General features: G+C 46.6%; 1 protein-coding gene across 5 annotated transcripts in view; it reads right to left on the minus strand.

Annotated features, from left to right (window-relative positions):
- The window catches only part of STK11IP (serine/threonine kinase 11 interacting protein), a 771,273-nt gene that overhangs the window by 360,136 nt on the left and 393,414 nt on the right, over positions 1-17,723 (minus strand). For all 5 annotated transcript variants that reach the window (XM_069616954.1, XM_069616950.1, XM_069616952.1 and 2 more), the window contains exon 13: positions 15,624-15,693. In XM_069616954.1, coding sequence (XP_069473055.1) covers positions 15,624-15,693 — 70 coding nt within the window. The remainder of the gene's footprint in view (positions 1-15,623; positions 15,694-17,723) is intronic.

Below are 17,723 nucleotides of genomic sequence, written 5' to 3' on the forward strand. Positions count from 1 at the left end.
AGAAGCAGGCAGATTTAGAAAGAGGCTGTTGCAATAATCCAGCCTAGAGAGAGAGGCAGAAAAGAGATCAAGCAGGATGAGGATGCCAATGCATGGCCATGTGCTGAATGCACCATTTCAACCCCATATTTCAACCCCATATTTGAAAAGAAATTCTGGGGGGAGCCCACCCAAACCCTCCCTAGAGCCTTATAGCTGCCTGGCTGCGCTATTAACACATACACACTGAAAGAAATCACAAGCAACTGACCTTTGACCACTGCCCCTGACACCAAAAGCTATCTTTGGGACAGCATGGGTTTCATGTGCCCCTTTAGAACGGATTGTAAACTTATGGCTTTTTGGTCACTTTTTCTGCTGTAAAATGCACCATTTCAACCCCATCTTTGAAAAAACATTCTTCAGGGGGGGGGCCTCCCCAAACCCTCCCTAGATCCTTATTGCTCACTCGCTACGCTCGGTCGCCCCCACTATTTTCAGAAAAATATTAACACATACACACTGAAAAAAATCACGATCACGTAACCTTTGATCAATGCCCATGACACCAAAAGCTATCTTTGGGACTGCATGGCTATCGCTGCCTGTGATTGTCTTGGGAGGATAGCCCAGGGGCAACATGCTTGCCTTGGAAACAAGATGACATGGAGCACCACAGCTTCGATCCCCGGGTCCGTGCTTAGACACCTCTGGGTATTAAGCACGTTATAAATAACCTATCATATCATATTATTGTGTCACAGGTCACACAATATCGCTTTTTAATATACTGCTTTGGGTGAGGTTGTTGACTCTTGGCACGCCGGCCCACTGGGTGACAAAAAGTTAATGCTATGGCCCCACATTCAAAAAGGTTGGACAAGCCTGCTCTAAAAGAACTCTACTTACCTGTGCTCTTGCATCCTTGAAACACTTGGACTCCCTTCCTTGCTCTGCCAAATCTTGATTCACTACTTCAAAAAGGCAGCTCACTCCCTGCACAGGGTTAACACTGGGACTTAGTGACTTTGGGGACATAAGGCCTCATTCTCTTTATCTGGGAAGGTCCATGTGCCTCATAATGCTGGTTCTACTGTTTCTCTCAAAACTAACCTGGAATTCTAAATTCTTCTTGTTAGCTAGAATTGTTTTTTAGTGTCATGCTTCCCACTTTGTGAGTCTCCCAGCATTTCTACTGGACTATTGGATTTTTGGACTAGTTCTTCTGCGTGAGTGGGAAGCTTTTTCCACACTCACTCTTACTCTGGGAACCCCTTTTGGTACTTTGTAGTGGAGTTATGCCTTCCTCCATGTTTTCTGGCATCCATTCTTTATTACTGCAGCGCACAGCACTTTCTGCGCAGTGTTACTGGGAGTTCCCAGAACTTCCATTTTTATTTTACCTGTGATAGCATACTGTTACCAGGGCAGTGGGACACTTTCTGTACTTCCTGTGTTGTATTTTGTGAGACCGCACACCCCACCTTAAGTGCAGTGCTGAGGGGAAACATTGGTTCCCTATTCCAGTAGCTTTTAGTTACTGTTCCTAAGTTCTTCTGACAGGCGGGTGGCAGTGTACCTTTTTACATAACTTTTTGTGGATGTCGCAGCTGCGGTAAGGGACACCATTTGCCTAAAATAGTGGCTTTACTTTTGTAATCCTGGTTAAAGATGACTCGGCACTTCTTGGTCCTTCTCCTACCTGCCTGGGTGAGGGGGGTCTTGATGGGTCTTTTGGCTTTGGCTGGCTTCCCTTGGAAAGCGCGCTAAAGCTCCGAGTGCCTGAAAGGACAGGAAGTGGGGGAGGACACAAACTCCCTATGTCTGTCTTACAGTGCGTCTTCCTGGGACCAGTTCGAACTGGGAGCAGTTACTGTTTTTTCTGGACAAGCCACCCCCAGTCCCCCTTGCCTTAATGAAGGAATGCCTGGTGATGGGTGAACTCAGGCGGTTTCCTGCATTAAAGGGGACGGTCGTGGAGCTGAAACTCAGAGTCCACCAATGGGACCTGAAGATACAAAGAGGAATTCGAAGAAGGATGCCCACAGCAACTTCCAGTGACTGCCAGAGTTGTTGAGTGACCGATGTCAAATTCTGAGTGACAGCGAAGAGTTGCTGAAAACGCCTCCCTCCCTTCGACTGGTGGGCCTAACCAGACTCGAGGTCATCTGCATTTTCAGCCATCCCATGAAGAGCTGCACCCTTCCAAGGATGCAATCTCCCAATACCCTGTGAACTGCTGTGCGTCGTCTCGTAAAGCGCTGTTTCGGCTGAAACCTTGAGGGCACCCTCCGGGGTCTGCAGGGACACTTTCTGCTGAGACACCCCCCCAGCCGAATGTCTACCGGCCACCAACCGTCACCGTCTCGAAGCTTGTGAAGGACTTCAATGCACAAGTACCATGGAGATCTGCTGCTTGGCATCCCACTACAAGAGTATCTGTCTGCTTCGGCCAAAGTTCATTCTTCAGCCGCCAAGGCCAAGAAACCTGAACCAGGGACAAATGTCGCCTCACTGTGGCGACCTGCCAGTTGCATCGTCTTCTTCACTAGGAACGTACTGTCCCGCTCCTGGGTGCTCACCTGGGGCTTGCTGCGTGCTTCCTTTGCCTATGCGGGCTGCTAGCCGCTGATCCTTGCACCCCTCCAGAGTCTGCCTAGAGCCCTATTGGGGTGGACAACCTTTAAGGCTCTATTTTGGCACATGGTCCTTGCAGCAGTGCTGAGACCCTTGCCTCGTGAAAACTGTCTACAACCTGGTAGAGTGCCTGCCGGACTGTACCTTCTGGAACCAAATACTCTGCTCCTTCGCCTCTCCCTCTGCAGTCCCAGGGCAACTTCTAACTCTGACTCACAGAAGATAGGGTTGGACTGCCTAAATTAGGCTCAGCTAAAAGAATGACTGTTCTATTAAATGTTGCTTAACGGATTCAGGTGTCTTCACTAGAACGGCTAGATTTTGCCTTTACAAGTAATGACTACTGTGGATATTGCTATGGTGCGCTTCTCTTATGACCTGAAGTGAATAGTACTTACCTGACCTATTTCTAAAACCTTACTATATATAAAAATAAATGCTTATTTTTAAATAATTTCTAAATGTTTAAGTGTTTCCTTGGACTGGTGTATGCTGCGAATTGTGTGTGCCTCACTACAGCCCATCTCCCTTCTAGTCCAAGCCTGGCTGCTCAGCCATTACTACCAAACCATTGGGTAGTTCAGGCTAACTTAAGGGGTGTAAAAACCTGTTCACCAAGGTGGACATTCTAAAGTCTTATCACAGATAAGACTTTGGCAACAAAACTAAAAACTAACAGTTCTAAATTGCTTACCCGTTTCACTAACATGACTGCATACAGTGTGTGGTTCTTACTAGAGTCATCCGCCACTGAATAAAGAGTGAAGTGTTGGTGTTCTTTAGTAAGAACACCCCGGGGCAAATTTATATACGTGCAGGGGCGTTGCTAGGTTTGTAAAAGATCTGGGGCTAGAGCCCATTGTAAGCTTAGACGTCACATAACTACATGATATGAACACACGTGCCGCGTTACGATTTCATGCGTTAATATTGCAAACTATAATGCTCAAAGTGCTCATTCTCATTTGAAAGATTTGCCACTCCAAAACCTGAACATTCATCCAGTAGTGCTATGTAATACTTTATGAGGTTATATAAATCAAAGAAAAGCCTTTGGACAGGACAGTCAAAGACTTGGCGTGGATTGGGAAATTGTATTTAAGCAGCAACTGGAGAGATATCTGTTTGCTACCGTAACCATACAGTCACCTACTGCTGGTTGTTGGACTGACAGGGGGTAGCTAGTGGGCTTACAAAGTGGTGGGACATAATGAATGTAATTATCCAATGTAGCGAGTGAGCAAGCCTCAACTTGACCAGGGTGGTACGGGGTGGGGGGACGGGAGGGTTCTCCCACCCACAAGAACATTTTTGATAAAATGCTGTCAAAATCACACACATTTCAGCATGATTTTTCTAAAATGACCAGAAAAGCACATATGTTTCTTAGTGATCTAAATGTTCGAGCTCTGTGCAAGAAAGGTTTCCTAGCTTTACCGCGTGGGTGCTCGCTCGCCACATTTTGCAGCTGCACAGGGTTCAGAGGACCTATGATGACATTTTATCAGTCTTTAACCGGTATTGTGTTCTCCACTTCTCCCATTATCAATGGCTCTGATGCGTGCTGTGGGAATGTGTGGCAGTCACTACAGTTATTGTATGTTTAAAGCACCCCAATGGTGCCCTTCTGTCAGAAACATTAACTTCATTAAACAGGGGGGTCTTTTGTAAAAATAAAATGCATCCATTCATAACTAACGAGAAGGCTGAAGAGCTGGGTTTGGAAAGGACATGGTTTACAGACCAGGCTCACAGCTCTCCATCGTGAAGTGTTTTCCTTAAATAAACTGTTACCTGAAGCACTGCGTTTATTCATGCTTGGGATGGCAGTATGATATGATAGTTTATTTATATACCGCCTATACACAATGTGTTTCAAAGCGCTTCAAGGCAAGGGAGGGAACAAGGGAAAATACAATGACATTCTAACAGGCCATTTCCAGTAAGGATGTGAAATTAACTATCGTACTCGGCCTGACTCAGATAGTGCAAGAGCTAAGACATAGATAAGGAAGGGAGGGAGGGGGAGAGTGGGAAGGAAATGGAGACAGACAGGCGACTATGGTACTAGGTCTGACGACCTTTCTGGTAGAGCCGGAGAAAAACAAAGGTGAGGGAGAGGGGTGCAGAAAGGTAGGGGAGGAACAAAACAAGCAACTATCATACTAGGCCTGATGACATTTCAGATAGTGCTGGGGGGGGCAAGTAAGAGAAGGGGGAAGGAGACAGACGAGGTTGCTATCATACTAGGTCCAGGAACAATTCTGATAGAGAAGAGCATAGAAGAAAGTAAGGCGGAGAGGGGGGGAGATAGGAAGAGGAGGAGACTACAGAGAGTAAGCAGTCAAAAAGAGTGGAGAAGCAAGAGGTGAGGGCAAATACAATTGCAGAAGTCAGTAGTAACACATGTCCAACCAAACCTGATGAATCCCAAAAAACCTTCAAGAAGCTGTGCTGCCAAAGCAGAATACTGTGCAAGCAAACAGACGCAGCCAAAATAAGCATTGGTTTCACCAGAGTCGCAATGATCTTATTGGATAGACAGCTAATTAACAAAGTACACAATCGAAATAAAGAAAACGTCAAAGGATTTAGTTCTACAAGTCTGCATTAACCGGTTGAGTCTGCCAAATATGTGTTACGGTGGCTAGGACAAATAGAAACCATTTTTTGGGGCAAAAGAAGTTTACGGAACCAATTATGCAAATATGTAGTTTCAATAAAGGGGTTCAATGCTAGCTGTTGGATGTTTTTAAGAGATTCCAGTTTTTGAAGATTTGGGAACTGAAGCAAGTGCAGGAAAGTATTGCCCACGTTCACACAACATGGTCAAGTGGGGGAGCAGTTTTTACAAATATGTCTGTCTTCTTACACAGTCGTGTTAACATTACCCAACAAAAAATAGGTCTTGGTTTAAATACGCTTTTACTTTCTGCCTCAATTACTAATTTATGTATATGAATTTAAAAATGAATAAAATGAACAAACACACACAAACATTGAATGATATTTCATGGTTCTTTTTCAAGCTGGGACAAGGCAGGAGGAATAAAGGGGGTGCATGGCCTATGGCGTGGAGGTGCTGCATGGAGGTCTAACTTTGCTACACTGCCTTCACACCTCTTCCAAACTTACATGGGATTGTATTCATGAATTGTACAAGGCCGATGGGGAACCCCAAATGTGAAAGCGGACGGGGGAGGTGGGGTCATGGCCATGTTATTTAAAGTTTAGTTTAACCATACGCCCCTACATTTGTAAGTAGATGGTTTTTAAAGCACATCTTATTTTGTAAAGTGCCCAGCATAAGAATGCGGGTGCTGATTAGTTTTTGGACGCCTGGTTCTAGGTAGGAAGGTTCCACTGAAATATTAGAGTGGACACTAAATACGGTTTTCAGAAGCTACCAGTGTTGAAACTGATTTACTCAGATCTAGTGCCACTAACCGTTTATTACGTTTACCACTGTGGGTTTCCACGTGCGCAAGAAAACCACCTGCAGAGTTCCAGCAGGTGGTAGCCACAGTCAAAACCTTTGCTTTCAAGTGCTACATTCACCATTGTGCCCTTTCACGCCTGTACTTTAAACACACGTGTTAGAATTTCGTAAATAAATGCTTTTCTTTGTAGATATTTCAGTAGGATTGAGGGGGGCGGGTGTGTGCAGGCCATAGCATGAACCCACATCTTGCTGCCACACTGACCAGCACAGCATTAAATAAACAATCCCCAATGGTACTAAGCGCAGCCAATAGGCAGCTCTGGCAGGGCATAGAACAAATAAGGACAAACTGCATGCTGGGATTTGCGGTTTTGTTTTTACTATTGAGGTTAAAGGTCTACAAGTCCCAGCATAGAATGGGAAAAACCTGGACTGGATTGAGGTGTCACGCATGACAAAGGGCAACTTGGCATCTATGTAGAGGCATGCATGGGAAAATGGTAGAATAGTTAGATCTAAGTCAACAAGTGTACAATGAGGGAGGTAGGACAATTGCTTTCAATCCAGCCCTACAAACCTCTTCCCCTTGTAGGCAGAGTAACACCCAACTTTCTCTGCCTGTATCAAGGTGGGGAAAGTTCTGAAGGAGACCAACCACGTAAACTGAGTAATGAAAACATCAGTTTGTTTATCTGCTCTGCATGCACATGTATGCTAAAAGAGCATAACCTACTGTCCCTGTAGCCCACATCTGCACACTCTGCAAAAGGAAACTCCAGACATTGCTAAGGACTACTTTTGATGGGATAGGATGCACACAGCATGGAACGGTTAGGTCACAGTGCTTTGTCCAGTAGAATGCACAACCATCTACAGTGGACGAGTCAACATCTGGTAAACGGTGGTGGCGCCAACAAATGAGGCAAAGCAAACGAAAATATTCCTTATTTAGGAGCCTCAGGCTAAGTTAGCATAGCGTAGGATACCCGATTTGCTTATCTCATATAAATATTAACCAATCCCAGTAAAGCCCCCCCACCCAACATTGGCCTCAATACCTGTGTGCCTTATAATATATTGCAGTCATTCGAATCAGAGAACCGTATTCCACACAACCCACAAAATATACGTATACCTTGATACAGTATGTCACATGAAAAACCAAAAAGCACAGCAAAGTTGTGGCTTGTTTGTGGGCACATGGATGGGCATTTTCCAGGTTTTATCTGGCCAGAGGATAGCAACAGCTGGCAAATCGTAATACCTGGGCATTCTTACCTTCGTGTTGATCTGGCATATTTTGTTGCCCGTTGTTTCTCCTGTCTAAGCGCCACTACGCCTCTGGGCTTGAGTTATGCGCTATACAAATAAATAGTATTGCAGTTCCTGGCAAATGCCTATACAAGAGCCAGAACTGTTGGCTTTGCCAGTGCTTGGTTGCCGCAGAAATACAGTACAAGGAATAGGGGCCACGAATAAGGGTCTTTGAAGTCATCAAATAACAGAAGCATATCACACTCGACTTCCAGCGAGAACGACATTTTGAAACGGCCAGGAGTGGATTGTGCTCGCCGCGTACACAAATCCAAGTGCCTCGCGCCAAGCAGAAATTCCCTATAGCCCTATACTATAGGGCCAATAGACAGGCGGGAAAACGACAAAACGTGCAAACGCTGCACACGGCATGGCTGGCAGGTATAGGGCGAGTCAGTCGTGCCGCCTGATACGACTCCCTTTCCCAGCCCTGCCTGCATTTTAAGAGTCAACATTCTCTGGTGTGCCCATCCACGTTGAACTATTGTACACACCCACTCCCGGCCACGAGGCACTATTCCATTGAAAAGCAAAAAGTGGGAAAAGACCAAATTTTTGAGAGGAGATATATTATACTCACCAGGGCCTAAACTAGAAACTATCTCCACCTGAGGAAACAGAGCAGCACCTTTCAGTGAAATCCATTCAGAAACCAATACAGCAAAATAAGCAAAGATGGGGCAGCATCCTGGGAATCCTGAAGTCCCACTTCTGTGGGTGTGTGTGGCGGGCAGAAATCCACAGCCCATGCAGGGGAGGGCTTCTTCTTAAAACCAGTGCGGGCATGCCGTGCGGCCCAGTATATTTAAGGAAAACATATATGAAGTCACACTGAGGTCCTTCACTGAAGCCCTGAAAAATAAGTGCCAAGGGAAACCTACACTGAATCCTGTCACAGATCCGACCCACGCACACAAAGAACACAGGCACAGCAGTGAAACCCTGAACAGAAACAGCACGCCACAGAGCTCAAACGGGCAGGCTGAAGATGTGTCACAGCTTGTGGGGGCTATTTTTGATTGGGGGCAGGAGGTCAGTGCGTAAAACTCAACTCCGAACCGACGTTATTTTAGACAGTTCACTCAACTGTCTAAAATAATGTCGGTTTGCTTCCAATTCCAATCGTAGGCCTATAACGTAGGCACACATTACCTACCTAGGATAGGTGCACATGGCATGGGGCCCAGGCCGGCAGCTAGTAAATTCTTCAGTGGGTGTGGGGGAGCATGGGGGTGACCGGGATGGGTAGGTGAGGGCTGGGGGGGTCACACAAGTAGTTGGTGGCGTGGCAGCTCGAGTTCCTCACAGAAAGCACCAGTGTCTGCAAGCGTCTCTCACACCTACTGCCTACTGCACAAGTGTGCATGCAGACCCAGGGCACGTGTGTTTGGGCCCCGCTCCCTATGCTCAACCACAGACTGCGCAGCCACGACAGTCAGCAGCAGCAGCACGAGTAGCAGCCCAGGAGGCAGCGATGTTCGTGTCACAGTGTGCTTTTATTCTAGCTAATCACGAACGTTGCTGCTGCCTCCTGGCCTGCATCTACCTGTGCCGCCGTCAGTAATTTCCATTTCCCCGGCAAATAATGTTCGGGGCTAGCCTTTGCTTGTAGCCCTGTGATCTTCATCCGGGGCTACAAGCAAAGGATCCGGGGCTACAGCCCCTCTAGCCCCCCCCTAGCGACGCCCCTGTATACGTGGATAGTGTGCATTTAGTGATGCTACTTGCCTGTTACCTACATTCATAGAGTGTGTTCAGGTCTAATAAAGAGTGTATCTTTTTATTATTCAGTCGAACTTGAATTATTGGAGTGCTCTGTCTGTTGCATTGAACCAATAAACCACCCACATCTCCAAAGCCAAGCGGCCTCATTAGGAGTTTGGTGGTAACCAACTCGTAAAACTGCCCAGGGTATCAGGCGAAGGAAAGTCTAAGTCCCCATTCCCATGGAGTCCTAGAGGACAACTCCACCTACCGGGGGCGTTGTGCCCGGCAGGTCAGACTCGCTGGGTGCAACAGCCAAGGAAGGCAGAGTTGGAGTGTGGCGGTCCGGAAAGGGTGCCGGTACAGTGCGACTGGCATCGTTATTTACAGACCGCCACACTCGGAATGAGTGCCAGGGTCTTAGTGCTCAGTCACCTACCTTGATATTGTTTGACAAGACTAGTGTGCATTTCCCTTGTTCACTATAATAGGGTGACCCTTTCAGAATCTTCACCCATGGTAGATTCTGAAAACACACCTCAACAATCTTCCTCAGTAGGTCTCCAGGCAGTTGAGGATCATGAGCCTCTGGCAAAAGCCAAAGCCTGGAGGAGACGCCCTCACCTCCCTGGGCTTTGATTGTGGTGAGGCATCGTCCTCCCCTTTGTCTCTAGCACTGCCTTGGGCCACACTAGTTCTAACTTTACTCTGGTGTGCCAATTCTTTCCCTTCATCACTAACCTCCTCTTGCTGCTTTCTCTTGACCACCTCCTTCTGACCACTCTACTTCCACCACCTTTTGATATTTACTAGCCTTTTCCTTCTGATGTTCTGTTTGCCAAACCTTTCTCTCTCGAACCCCCTTCCAAAAGTCCACACCACGAACTCCTCTTTGGCCACCATCTTCCTTCAGATACTTTCCCATTAACCTATAACTATCCTAGCACTGCTTTCTCCCCGTCAGGTCTCAAATTTCACCTTCAACCTCCTCCGTAAACTGTGCCTGACAACAATCTTTCACCTTTCTACTCCAGCTTCACTCACAAACCTTGTTCCTCCAAACTACCACACCAACAGACTAGGAGCTCACACTTGTTTAGCGAGGTGACCTCTCTCCACTTGGGCATGGCCCTAGGCCGAGTTCTGCACCGTTGTGCTCAAATAATTGTGTCATGTGATAATTTGTGCTTTTAAATTCATCTGGGCTGTATTGGGTGCGATGGTGCCAGGCCAAGATTATCAAGACCAGCCACCATCTTGGTTTTCACTGTGTCCGTTTGTTCCTTTTCGAGGGCTGGACAGTACAGCCCTCTGCTTACTCCAGCGTAGTGCATAGTGTCTGTGTTGGGGATGAACTCACAGGTAGGCGTGAGGGCAACTAGGAGTTTGCATGGAAGGCCCAACACCTTCCCCCAAAAGGAACGTAGGTCAAGCCAGACAGCAAGTTCAAACTGTGGTTTATTACAGCCAAAACCAACAGGGATCAGTACAAGGATTGACAATCCCAAGACATCTCAACGATTCCTGGCTCACAGGCCAGTTTTGTATCCTGGTGGCGTCATAGTGATGTCACCACCTGGGCCCTACTCCAGAAAACCTATCGCCATCTGGGGTTGGGTGTTGGGTGATAGTCCACCTATCGCAGACCCTAAACATGTTAGTCTACTGGCTCTCGCATGTCAGACGGCTGGCCTGGTCCCTTCCCAAATTACTAACTCTACACAATGTTGCAGTGCAAGGGTCTTACCATTGGTTCTTGTCCATTGCTACCCAACCCTAGGATACTGAACAGTGGTTAGCTAGAGCCGACGTCCCAGGCCTTGGAACCAAAATGATTCCTAGCTCTCAATTTACCTACACAAGGTAATAAGAACTATGTGTCTGCATTGTAACGTGTGGGTACCATCATAGCCCATGAGAGTGCCCGTTCACATTGTGCAACACTTGTCTCATGTTGTAACGACTTTGTTGCAAGCTTCTGTCTGTCGGCGTGAGACAGACAATCGTTCCCAGCTGTGGTTTCGATTCATCTGAGTCGGCCGGGTCACGTGTTCGGAGACTGATTTTGAGCTTCTGCAGCTATGAATTATGAGGAAATATTTGCATTTACTGCAGCCGGTGAACTGTCGTTCAGGGAATAGAATGTCACTCGTATCTGGTGGCCTTAGCTGTGGGCTCAGTTTCACACATTTGCTCTTCTGTTCAATCTGAATTCGGCTCGGCTCAGCTCTTGCTGAGAGGCTTGTGGCCTGTGATTTTCCTAAACCATAGCATGGCTTCTACATGTTTGTGCTATTCTATAGTCTCCATACGGAAGTTATATGTGGTTCTGTCAGGTCCCATAGGTGCTCCTGCAGCTCCATAAGATTAATTGCATATAAGCATCTGCAAACATCTGGGTTAAAATGGTGTACAGCTCCCCAATAGCCAGGGTTAAAAGGTAGGCAATAATATCGGACAAATGGCAGCTCAGCAGAGGTACGAGAGAGGGATGCCCATGGTCCCCGATGCTGTATATCCTGGCCCTGGAACCGTTACCAATCTGCCTAAGACAGCACTACAAGGAAATAGGGGTACAAACTAAAGGGGGACCGCACTTGATATAGCTGTAAGCGGACGATATGTTGTTGTACCTGCGCTTCCCGGAGTAGAACTTGCAATACGTCCTAGAGGTGATGGAGAACTATGCCACCCTCTCGGGCATAGCAGTTAACCCAGAAAAGTCATGCATGTTCCCACTGGGCAGGTACACGGGAGCCCCACAGGGTAGTTTGCCCACTTTGCGGATACCTTGGTAGACTAGAACATTCCACTACTTGGGGATTAATATATATCACACGACCACAAATGAGCACAAATATAACACGGACAGGGCGTTGGAAGGTATTAAGAACAGCATGTAGTTCTGGGCAAAACTCCCCCTAGCCATGGTGGGGAGGGAAGCCCTGCTCAAGATGGTGGTCCTACCTAGGCTGTTACATTACTTCGCAAACATCCCTTGCATGCTGCCTAGATGTTTCTTCACCAAACTCAAGAGCCTATGTCGAGGTTTCCTATGGCATAACTCTAGGAACAGAATAGCATTATGGAAACTGTAGAATACGTACAATAGAGCGGGCATTAAGCTGCCGAATTTCGAGATATACCACCTGGCAGGGCTGCTACAATATGTGGCTAGATGACTGTCGGAAGACGAGACAGCGGAATCCAGACTACTTAGGGGGAATGCGAACCCTACTTCCTAAAAGAACTAATATGGTTACCGAAATCAGTTGCGGGGTGCCCGGGATTACTAGTACTGGGCTGGAAGACGTGGTGTAAGGTGTGCAGGGTGGTTGGGAGGTGGTGGGGAACCCGACCCCTAGCTCCCCGCAGGTGCCACTGGTGGCGCTATGCAGGGCGGAAGAGCAACTAAGGAGAGGGATCCGCAAATACTGGGAACCGGTGGGCCTGGCGACCCTGGGAAATATATGGCAAGAGGGGAAGACACTGGATTTTCATGCGATAGTGGAGGACATGGGGGTACACAGTGGGCAGTACATCACGTACACCAGAATAATTAAACGGGTAAAGGAGACGTGGTCCAAGGCAGCACTGGCAGAGCAGCCGGATGAAGCCATATAGACGATGTATGATATCTCGGAGGGAGGGCATGAAATATCTCGGATATACGAAGTTGTGATGTCCAGAGTGAGCAAGGAGCAGCCCCAATTGAGAAAGGAGTGGGAGGAACATGCGGGAGAACCCATGCGAGACGGACAGTGGGAAAGAGCCCAGAGATACCACAAAAAGGTGTCCAGAAATGCCAGGTTACAGCAGATCCAGTTATAGGTCACCAACAGGGCATACATGACCCCCCTAGGATTGGCAGATTTGGGGGCCCAGATCTACAAAAATGCCCCAGGTGCGGGGAGGTGGATGCTGGGATGATTCATATGGTCTGGGCCTACCCAGAGGTGGGGAGATTTCGGGGTGAAGTCAAGCTACGATTATCCAAGAAGGGGATTAAGTTGGATATGGAATCTGTATGGGCATGCATGTTGGGGGGGATTTGCCAGACCACGGAATTTAAAACACGTCAGTAAACTCAAGGACCTGGCATATATCCTGGCCAAAAGGAGAATAGCCATGGGTTGGAAAGTAGCTCACAGGCCCAGATTGGAAGTGTGATGGAATGACCTCCTGAAATGTGCTGATGCTGAGACCACGGCGTGGTACGAAGCAATCAGTGGGGGGTGGGGGGGGGGTGGGCCCACTTATAGCTTGGAGGTAAATGGTTGCCACACTGGTGGGATCTTCCATCGTCGACTCCAACGAAAGTGATACTAGTGGAGGCGACGAGGAGGAATTGCCCCCGGATTAGAGAAATTTGAGGCAATGCAGGGAAGCTCGAGTTTAAGGGATGGGAGGGGGGATGACTAATATGTAACATGAAACGAATGCCATGCTGGAAGCAATTGCGACAGTCGGGTGTGTTGGTTATGTTATGTATGTTGTAAAAACCAATAAAATAGGTTAAAAAAAAAGCATCTGCAAACATCTCTCAAGATGTCTTGCTTGCTTGTCTGTATACTGCTTTGCGAGCTTTGAGGGCTGGACAGTACAGCCCTCCTTTTTCACCAGCGTATGTGCAGTGTCTGTGTACTGCTTTGTGAGCTGGCAGCTATATATTGTATGGAGAATAGGTCTCGGCTGCGTTGTAGGACTAGATCTCTTTTCCCGTAAACCCAGAGGCCCTTAGTTCACACTTCAATGGGTCTCTTACACTTCCCTCGCCTAGGCTTAGACCCTCATGGTTACCCCTATTCAACTGGTTTAATTGTATTTCCTTTAACACAAAAAGTTCAACCCACTAAAGTTCACTTGTTAACATCACAGTTCAGTTGGCTTCTTTCGGGGCTCCCTTGCCCATTCTGAACCAAGTCCTTTTAGCTTGATATGAGACAGAGCCTGGGAAGAGTAAAAAGGTTGTTCAAAGTGTAGGTAGGTTTAATGGTTTAATTGAAAAGGTTGTTACACTGTGGTTGTTACATCGTTGAGGCTACAATTAAACCTACCTACACTTTGAACAACCTTTACACTCTTCCCATGTTCTGTCTCATATCACGTTTGCAAAGACAGCAAGCGTGGATTTGTGTCCGTCTTCATTTCCTGTTTACCCCAACAGGGTGTGCCACTCTCCTTGGCATTCTTTCCCTGGTTGGGCGTATGTTTTTAAACCTAAGATACCCTAGGACGATTCCGTTAGTCTATGGGATATTAAATTACTACGTACCCAGAATAGACTGCTGTAGGAATGCCATAGGTGTTTCTTCTTTTAAACACTTTTTTTGTCATGTTTTTGTAAACATGGATGCGAGTGGCTATGGACAAGCAGGGCTCAAACAATCTACAAGATTGTAAATGCTTATTCAAAAATTATTTCTCCTTACCTTCTTTTCCTGTCCATATTAGATAAGTGGCCCACCAGCGCGCCCTAGTATTAGATCGGGACTAGGCAGGTGTAGTAAGGAAATAGACCTATCCTTCGGTCTTCTGGAAACAACCCTGCCTTCCACAAGCCACTCGATGCCTGTGAAATAACTCCTGTGCTGCGAAAAATGTATACACAGTTGTGTTCTGCCCTCCTTTTTGTGCACAGAAACGAAGACTGGTCATCACATTTAAGGCATTGCACTAGTTTTAAACCAAATACAGACAAATACAAAATGTAATCCTCACAAATCTCTCTACAGACCTGTACCCACCTGCCAAGTCACTGTTTTTCCCCAGGGACATGAAAAGACTTTGGGCTAAGTACACTAAACATATAAGGCTCATACAATTTCACAGCTCCCACTCCTTTTTCAACAAGCACAGGGATCAGGATTGAGGGCAGATGGGAGCCAATGACTCCTGCTTGTAGTTTAGAAGAGCCTGGTTGACTTGACACCAATAGCCACCAGGATCTACTTTTGGCTCCCCAGGCCACCTGATGCCAAATAAACACTGGTGTGAATTCAACTCTGCGCATTTAGGACAATCTATAAACTAAGACTGGGACACAGATGCACATTAGAAGCGCAAAGGGTCATAAATAATGGACAAAATGATATGTTTGCATTCTATGTGGAATTTAGATTTGCGAAACACTGTGTACTAGCTCCTCGTTCCCGAGTTGTATTTCCTAATCACTGGTTAATGCTGGATACCCAGAATCTGCTCTTAGAACCTGCTTAGCCAATCTTAATTTCAGTGCCCTGAAGTATATGGTTTGGATTCTACTCAGAAATCCTTTTTGTAAAATAGTCTCTTTCTCCGAGTTAGCACCTCTACTGTAAATTCCATCCTCACTGTGAAATCACTCTTTGGCGTGGGTGTGACATTAAAACAAACAAACATTAGATAATGTGGATCCCATGAATACATGGCAAGAGTTTGCAGATTATGTGAATCTAGAACAGTTACAATGTGTGGAAGAGCTGGATCCGGCGAGACAGATGTGGGCAGGATCAAGAGATCCAGCAGAGGACAAATGACAGGAGATATGACGTTTGAGATCACTCACCGGTGGCCTTTGACCTGCTGGTGTGGTCAGTGTCACCTGGCTCGGAGATACTGGCCTTACGAACCTTCACCTAATGGAGATGGAAAAAGCAGATAACTAGCATTAATGTGCTGTGCCTTAGGAAGGACCAAGTGGTGGGTACCGAGAAAACAGCATTCAAGGCCCAGAGTGTGAGAGATGGAAGAACGGAAAAGGTGGGGGAATTCACATTGGATCAGAGTAGGTATGTCCTATCTTGGGAGTGGGTTAACATCCAGTTGTAGCCAATGATGGTCACCGAGCAGAGCCTTGAGTACGTCACTCCCTAACCTATTCAGTCAAAGACAAAAGAAGTAGGACTCTGGTTCACCTCAGCCAAAGTGCCAATTCACAAGTTGCTTAAAAGAAATAGAAGGCAGACAGTGAGAAACTGGGCTAAAAACGGTTTTACAACACAAAGGAAGCTCACTCCCAATTTATTTTAAAAACATTTAAAAAATGACAGTAGCACTTAAGCAGTTTTGCTCCACTGCCATCCAAGACATGGCTTTACAAGTATCTTATAGGGGCACGTTCTGCCAGATGCAAGTGTGTGCACGTGTGTGTGTGCGTAGGAGAGTGCCACATAGGCTGCGTATGGTTCCAGTACCACAGTGGAAGGGATGCAGGTGGTGAATAATGTTGTGGGTACTTGTTTGCTGCACCAATATGACAATGCATTACTTACCGTACAAGCATTTCTGATGGTTGTATCTGCTTAGATTCACATGCTGTGCATAGTCCGACATCCAGTGGTCACTGCAGAGTATTGCATTTTGTTTTTTGCAGTCGAAAAGGGGTCGTCGACAAGGCGTGTCTAACACTATCCCTATAGTGACGTGCAGTGTACCCACAATCCCTCACGCGTCGAGGTCCCTCTGTTTGTATTTTTTCTGCCCTGAGGGAGCCTTCAATATGTGAGCGAGTACAGAAAAGAGAGAGAGATGTAGAAAGATGTCTATGTTCCTTCCATCCGAGTGGGGAGGAAGGGTGGGCGCATGTGAATCTAAGCAGATACAACCATCAGAAATGCTTTTACGGTAAGTAATGCATTGTCTTCTGATGTTTGTTAATCTGCTTAGAATCACAGGCTGTGCATAGACTAGCGAGCAGTACCCGGAGTTGGAGGTGGGTTGTGAGAAGGAACAGTAGATAAAAGATGTCTTAATACTGCCTGTCCCACCTGGGAATCAGATCTAGAGTGGGCATCTAGACAGTAGTGTTTTGTAAAAGGTGTGTACAGAACTCCACGTTGCCACTTTGCAAATGGACTCAAGGGGAACATTTGCAATGAATGCTATGGATGCTCCAGTGCCTCGAGTAGAGTGTGCTCTTGGCTTAAAGGGTAGTTCTCTCTTAGCAAGAGTGTAACAGAGAGTGATGCATTGAACAATCCATCTATATATAGTGGACTTTGAGACTGCATCTCCTTCTCTTCCTGCTGCCACTGAGACAAAGAACTGATTAGTCTTTCTCAGTGGTCTAGTTCTTTCCATATAAAACAGGACAGCTCTGCGCACATCGAGTGTATGCAGGCTTTTTTCTCCCAAATTTGAAGGGTTATGAAAGAACGTTGGTAGTTCTATTGACTGGTTGACATGGAATTTCGATATGAATTTCGGTGCAAACCTTGGGTGTGTGCGTAGAACCACCTCATCTTTGTGAACTGTTACAAAGGGGTCTAGAACAGAAAGAGCCTGTAGTTCACTTACTTTCCTAATGGAGGTGATAGCTATTAGGAAAGCAGTCCTAAGAGTGAGGTCCTTAAGAGTTGCATTGTGCATGGGTTCAAAGGGTGAGCCCATGAGCCTGGTAAATACCACATTAAGGTCCCAGGCGGGAGCTGGGTTTGCCATCGGAGGGTGTATTCTCTTTACCCCCTCCATGAAGGCTTTGATAACTGGGACTTTCCACCATGACACCTTAAGTTGAGAGGTGGTGTATGCAGAAAGTGCCGCTAGATGGACTTTAATAGAATTGAACACTGGACCGGAGTCCAGGAAATGGGTCAGGTAAAGGGCAATTTGTGTGTGAGAGCAGTGAACTGGGTTGATGCTCTTACCTCTACACCTGATGACAAAT

The sequence above is a fragment of the Ambystoma mexicanum genome, chromosome 9 (genome assembly GCF_040938575.1).
Source record: "Ambystoma mexicanum isolate Mex_15411 chromosome 9, UKY_AmexF1_1, whole genome shotgun sequence".
NCBI lineage: Eukaryota > Metazoa > Chordata > Amphibia > Caudata > Ambystomatidae > Ambystoma > Ambystoma mexicanum.